We start from the raw sequence: 6,951 nt of genomic DNA, 5'->3' as shown, positions 1-6,951 counted from the left end.
CAGACCAGTTTACGTGCGTTTCGCGAGTTCTCCTCGTGTTTATTATTAGTTATCGAGTGGATGGCAAATTTGATCGTTATTTTTCGTCAACAACCTCAAATGTTAGCTATATATTTGATATATATATATATATATATATATATATTTATTTATTTGTATAAGAGTGTTCTGTGCGTAATTTAATACAACATTTATAATAGGTGATTAATTTTTTTATTACGTATGAATGTAATGACTCTCAGCGGATGAAAGAGAAGGAGGAAGGAAAGAAAGATTGAGAGGGATGTGTTTGTCGTTGCGATGGCGAAAGCAACGATTCCCCGTCATCCTATTTCCAGGCTGCACCCCCATCTCCTTCCAAGAAGCCAACCCAACCCCCTCTTCATCTCCTCTCAGAGGGCTGCGGTCGACTCGAGAACTCGAAGCTTTCAGAGGAGAGGCGTGGAGCAGTTTTGGCTCCGCTGGTGAACCCTTCTCTTTCTTTCGACTGCTTTTTCTTCTTCTGAATCCAGTCTTGCTCTTCTTGCTTTCTTTTGTTTCTTTGTTTCCTCCTGATTTGAAATTTGTTCATTTAGAGAGGCCATTCATGGAATTAACCAAACGGATTAGAAGCTTACTTCTCATGCTTAATTTCCCATCTGTTGGAAAGCGGTGCTGGATTCCAATGGAGGAGTTATATGTAAATCCAGATGGCGGTGGACTTCGTTCTGGATTAGGTTTACCTTTTTATATCTTACATATTTGTGTCTCTGGAGATCGCATATTCTACTTCCATGAATCAATACTGATGGAAGGTGACACAGAAAATGATTGAGCGTGCAAATCGTGATGAGCAGTTGAAAGATAGTCAATTTAGAGGAAATGATTGAGATGGGCAGTCGAAAGATGCAAACACCGGTGACCAAAGACTTACTTTTCTAACCTTATTAATTCCGATATAGTGAACAATTTCGACCTCCTCGGTGCTTGTCGAACACCAATTTTGTTCCGAGTTCTCTTCCTCTGGTTGGTTTAGGTTCTGGACCAAAGATTTATCTTTCCGGTGCCCCTGTGTTCCCTTGCAGCACCAACATATGGTAGAGGATGACTAGAGTAACCAGGTTGGATAAATTAGATGATACCAGTTTGGTAAGATGCTGATTGAAAAGAAATAAAAAATAATAATAATAAATAATTTGTGTGTTCTTAGTTCTGGACATTTGTGACTGCTGGAATCAAGCTGAGCTGTAAGGAAGAAAGACTTTCTGTTTTAAAAGTACTTAGCCAGGAAAACCTAACCTAAAATATCGATTATGTGGGTACATTCCATGCTGATAAGTGACCATATAGCATGAGGAGATTAGGACTCGTACAATTCCATTGTAGTATGGAGCAATTACATGATGATGGCGGCACTTCACCATCTCCATGAAGTTATGTCAAGATTTTAGGTAAGAATAAATTAGGTTTCTTTCTTAACTGAAAAGTAGACAACATCTCAAGGATGTTCTGTTCTTCTCTGACATCTAATTGCAAGAAATTGGCTGCGATTTCAGTACCGCAGTTTGAGAATTTTAGAGAGGATAAGAAGAATGATTTGAGTTACAATAACCTGTGTGGTTCTAGTCCTGAGGTTTTCATTCATTTTGTGGACTTCTGTTCTCGATTTGTTGCTGTTAGCAGGGTTTATGATGCTATCTCATTTCTTACTTCTTTTGCTTGCTTCTTCCTTCGGGAGGAACAGAGTCTGTCATATGGTACCAGTGAATCATATGAAACTGGTGGAAAATTCCAGTCTTTCAGATTCTTGTTGCTTTTCTAATTGGTCTTGTACATCATAGGAATGTATTTGGAAGACATATTTTCAGCTCATTTGCTGATCACCGTTACCACCCAAACCTTGTTGGATCCAAAATAACCTTTCAAGTCATATAGAAGGAATATGAGACACAGAGTATCCGAGTAATGTTTGTTATCGAATCTATACTAACCACATTATGCAAACTGTTTAAACCGGAATAAATCCAGTTGAATGAGGTAGTCATTTAACTAATTTCCTTTGCAATTTGATGTGTACTTTGGAATTCCATTTTTTTATGTTTAAATGAAGAATCATTCGGTACACATCGACGTACAGTTATGTTAGTTTAGTACTACAGTTTTATTGCCTAAGGGAAACTGCAACTTCATAATAAACACGTTCTAGTGCTAAATTACACATAATTAAAGATGATGGACTGTAAAATTTTCATCACACATTAGTAGCAGAATCATTATGATAAGGACTTAAAATGAGTGACTTTGTTATAAGCTTGATTTTGACATCACAAATTCATGGTTTAGTTGCTTCTATCACTTCTCTTTGTTTCTCATGCTTAGCATTCGTAGTGGGTATATCATAAATGTGAATCTTGAAACATGTTAAAGCTTCCGATGGCATCCTTAGGAAATGACACCATGTTTTATATCCGTAAGGTTGTTGTTGGTCAAATTTCTAAAACTTCTCGATGATTGCTAAATGTATGTACGAGTTTTATTATTTACAGATTAATTAAGATAATCTCTGTGTTCAAAAAGCCTCATACATTGGAGACTCATGAGCTCCTCGGATTCTCAAGTATCGACCTCCTCACCGTACCTTTTGTAACCGAGACACAACCATTGTATTGATTTTAAATAACTGGTCTATTTTAAATAACATTATCACTATGGATCAAGGCATCTGCCACAGTTTGGTTTCAGCATCAACTTGTGCACTGTCTTGACACAACCTGGTTTTGCTTCAGTTTTTCCTTTGCTACTCTGCATTCTTTTACGAAGTCTCTTAATTATTGGAATACTAGTATGTCCGTGAGAACCAAGATATCTAACTCTGCTTTTATCCAGTTTACTTAGAATGCTTTCATGCATATAAATCAAGAAAACCCAAAGCAAACAACCAAGCTTCAGACCTCGACTGTCCTAAGTAGAAATCTATGAGAATTTTGGCTCTGCATACTTTGTTCAACCACTGGTAAGGCAGAGCTTCTGCAATGAACAACTGCAGAAAGGTAGCTTTTGCACCCACGAGAGATTGAAAACACTAATCATGACTGTTTGGTTACCTTTGCACTACCAGAAGGCTTGATTGCTTGCTCAATAAGAAAAAAATATGAATTCATCCCGGTTTCTACTGAACCTTGGATTACTCTGCAATTTGAGGTGACTCCGTTGTTTGATCTTTCGGTTTAAATTCTATCAGTGCTCCTCTCTTCTGAACTGGCCTTGTGGGTGGACATTGTATATGGTTTATCTCTTTATACGGTTTTTACATGCAACATGGACTTTCTCTTCACCATTTGTTATTAGAGCCATTCTTGTACTTGTACATGAGCAGTTCACAAATTGCTTGCCTTTACCACGCAGGTTTTGGCCTCGGTAGTTGATCGGTTCTGATCCCTCATCTCCCTCCACCAACTACAGAGTCATCAACATGAGCAATCTTAAACTGGGGGTTGAAGTCCTCAGTGCTCATGACCTCATCAGCAAGGATGGTCAAGGCTCTGTCAGTCCTTATGTCGAACTCCGTTTCGATGGCCAAAAATTCCGAACCACCATCAAGGAGAAGGACGTTAACCCCGTTTGGAATGAGAGCTTCTACTTCAACGTCTCTGATCCGTCCACCCTCTCTGACTGCCCCCTCGAAGCCCACGTCTACCACTTTAACAGGGCGACCAACTCCGGGTCCTTCATCGGGAAGGTGCGGCTTGCAGGAACCTCCTTCGTCCCCTACTCCGACGCGGTGGACTTGCACTATCCGTTGGAGAAGCGTGGGATCTTCTCACGCGTTAAAGGAGAACTCGGCCTCAAGGTGTTCGTCACCGATGACCCTTCCATAAGGTCTTCCGTTCCTCAGCCAGCTTTCGATCCAATCCTTGGCAGCCCTGCTTCAAGCCATGCGCAGCAACCTCAGGCTGAGGTCACCGGTTCGAGCCTGAACCCGTTCCAGGAGAGCAGACCCGAGCCACTTCGGACCTTCCACCACCTCGCTAGAGAGCAGCAGCAGCAGCCGCCGCAGCCGTACTACTCTGCAGCAGGTCAAGCGGTCGATCAGTCGGTGAGGTACGCGACGGACGAGATGAAATCCGAGCCGCCTCGAGTCGTGAAGATGTTCTCGTCGTCGTCCTCTCAGCAGCCGGTGGACTTCCAGCTCAAAGAAACCAGCCCTTCCCTGGGCGGCGGACGGATCATCGGCGGCCGGATGATACCCGGGGAAAAGGCGGGCGCCTTCGACCTGGTGGAGAAGATGGAGTACCTCTTCGTGCGGGTGGTGAAGGCGCGTGCGCTGCCGGCCAAGGACATCACGGGGAGCCTCGACCCGTTCGTGGAGGTGAGACTTGGCAATTACAAGGGAACCACGAGGCATTTTGAGAAGAACCAGAGCCCGGAGTGGAACCAAGTGTTCGCGTTCGCCAGGGAACGAGTGCAAGCTTCGTTCATGGAGGTGGTGCTCAAGGACAAGGACCTCGTCAAGGATGACTTCGTGGGGCTCGTGCGCTTCGATCTGAACGAGGTCCCTTCGCGAGTCCCCCCCGACAGCCCGCTAGCTCCCGAGTGGTACCGGCTCGAGGACAAGAAGGGGGAGAAGATTAAAGGCGAGCTGATGCTGGCTGTGTGGTATGGAACCCAAGCTGATGAGTCCTTCGCCTACGCCACGCACTCCGACGCCGTTCCCGCTGTTGACGCCCACACCTTGAGCAACTACATACGCGCAAAGGTGTACCATGCGCCGAGGCTATGGTACGTCCGAGTCAACGTCATTGAGGCCCACGACATCTTTGTTTCCGACAAGAAAAGGTTCCCGGACGTGCTCTGCAAAGCTCGGATCGGAGGCCAGCTGATGAAGACGAAGGCGATCCAGTCCCGGACGCCCAACTTCCTGTGGAACGAAGAGTTCATGTTCGTGGCGGCAGAGCCTTTCGAGGAGGACCTGATCCTGTCCGTGGAAGATCGCGTCGCGCACAACAAAGACGAGGAGATCGGCCGCGTTCACGTACCTTTGGCCGCCGTGGAAAAGCGCGCCGATGACCGGATCATCCGCTCCAAGTGGTGGAACCTGAAGAGGCCGGTGGCGGTGGACGTGGACCAGCTGAAGGAGGACAAGTTCTCCAGCAAGATCCACGTCCGCATCTGCCTCGACGGAGGATATCATGTGCTCGACGAGTCCACCCAGTACAGCAGCGACCTGCGGCCCACGGCGAAGCAGCTGTGGAAGCCTCCGATCGGGCTGCTCGAGCTCGGCGTCCTGAACGCGACCGGTCTCCACCCCATGAAGACGAGGGACGGGAAGGGCACCTGCGACTCCTACTGCGTCGCCAAGTATGGCCACAAGTGGGTGAGAACTCGCACTATCGTCGACAACATGAGCCCGAGGTTCAATGAGCAGTACACCTGGGACGTTTACGACCACGCCACCGTCCTCACCGTCGGCGTCTTCGACAATTGCCAGCTTAGCGAGAAAGATTCCAGCACCGGCGGCAACAAGGACGTGAAGATTGGGAAGGTCAGAATCCGTCTCTCCACGCTGGAAACCGGGCGCATCTACACCAACACCTACCCGCTGCTGGTGCTCCACAACTCGGGCGTCAAGAAGATGGGCGAGCTCCACCTTGCCATTCGGTTCTCGGTGACGTCGATGGTCAACAGCATGTTCATCTACTCGAAACCGCTCCTGCCCAAGATGCACTACATCCGCCCGTTACCCATAATCCAGCAAGAGATGCTCCGCCACCAAGCTGTGCAGATCGTGGCCGCTCGGCTGAGCCGAATGGAGCCACCGCTGCGGAAGGAGGTCGTGGAGTACATGTCAGATGCGCATTCTCACCTGTGGAGCATGCGCAGAAGCAAGGCGAACTTCTTCCGGCTCATGTCCGTCTTCTCGGGCCTGTTCGCGGTGGCGAAATGGTTCGGCGATGTGTGCTCGTGGAAGAACCCTGTCACCACCATTTTGGTGCACATCCTGTTCATCATGCTCGTCTGCTTCCCTGAGCTGATACTTCCGACCATCTTCCTCTACATGTTTCTTATAGGTGTCTGGAATTACCGGTTCCGCCCCCGCTACCCACCGCACATGAACACCAAGATCTCTTCCGTGGAGGCAGTGGATCCGGATGAGCTGGACGAGGAGTTCGACACCTACCCAACCTCTCGGAACCCGGAGATCGTGAGGATGAGGTATGATCGGCTGAGGAGTGTGGCCGGGAGGATACAGACGGTGGTGGGCGACATCGCGACTCAGGGTGAGAGACTGCATTTGCTGCTAACATGGAGGGATCCCCGGGCCACGGCGATGTTCCTGGTCTTCTGCCTGTGTGCAGCGATGGTGCTGTACGTGACGCCGTTGCAAGTGGTGGCAGCTGCCGCGGGGTTCTACTTGATGAGGCATCCAAGGTTCAGACACAAGTTGCCATCTGTGCCCGTCAACTTCTTCCGTCGATTGCCGGCGAGGACGGACAGCTTGCTCTAGAGCAGGAGCAGCATCGATTCGGATGGCCTCTCCAGTGGAGTTGGTTGCTTGTCATGGTCTTCGAAGCTGTTCTTCCTTGGTGCTTTATGCGTAGGAGTATCTGTTGCTGTAGCTGGTTATCTTTTGCCTTGATCTTTGGTGGTGTTTATGTAGAGATGGCGAGGGGAGACACACCGTAAGCTTGTATTATCCATCAGGTTGTACTACTTGCAACAGATGGGAGTCATGTTTTGATCCTCATCTTGTTTGAGAATTGCAAGTTATTTTGTCTTGTATATATGCCTTTTGATCGACAGTGTTACCACTTTACTCTCTCAGGTTCTCATGGGAGACTCCAAATTTGCTCTTGCTGGCAACAAAATGGCGAATTGGATTGTCACCCACCACAACTTCACACTAGAATGTTCCAAGAAGGAAGCTTTCACATTAAACTATGGTTCATATTCTAAATGAATAAATAAAATGGT

General features: G+C 47.2%; 1 protein-coding gene across 2 annotated transcripts; it reads left to right on the top strand.

Annotated features, from left to right (window-relative positions):
• The first annotated feature begins 288 nt into the window (after positions 1-288).
• On the top strand, positions 289-6,759 carry LOC135673837 (FT-interacting protein 3-like). 2 transcript variants are annotated; one of them, XM_065183188.1, is made up of 2 exons: positions 289-464; positions 3,385-6,759. In XM_065183188.1, exon 2 carries the CDS (start codon positions 3,452-3,454, stop codon positions 6,482-6,484), a length of 3,033 nt encoding a protein of 1,010 aa, XP_065039260.1. In that variant the 5' UTR covers positions 289-464; positions 3,385-3,451; the 3' UTR covers positions 6,485-6,759. The 2 variants fall into 2 exon arrangements, with proteins under 2 accessions (XP_065039260.1, XP_065039261.1); XM_065183189.1 differs by lacking the exon at positions 289-464 and adding an exon at positions 1,280-1,430.
• Positions 6,760-6,951: the final 192 nt, after the last annotated feature.

Source organism: Musa acuminata, chromosome BXJ1-5 (assembly GCF_036884655.1).
Source record: "Musa acuminata AAA Group cultivar baxijiao chromosome BXJ1-5, Cavendish_Baxijiao_AAA, whole genome shotgun sequence".
NCBI lineage: Eukaryota > Viridiplantae > Streptophyta > Magnoliopsida > Zingiberales > Musaceae > Musa > Musa acuminata.
Note: the sequence above shows the minus strand (reverse complement) of the source record. Positions and strands in the feature narration are given on the sequence as shown.

What these genes read in the sequence shown, in the direction of transcription:
- LOC135673837 (XM_065183188.1), top strand. Translation starts at nt 3,452, where the DNA reads ATGAGCAATCTTAAACTGGGGGTTGAAGTCCTCAGTGCTCATGACCTC.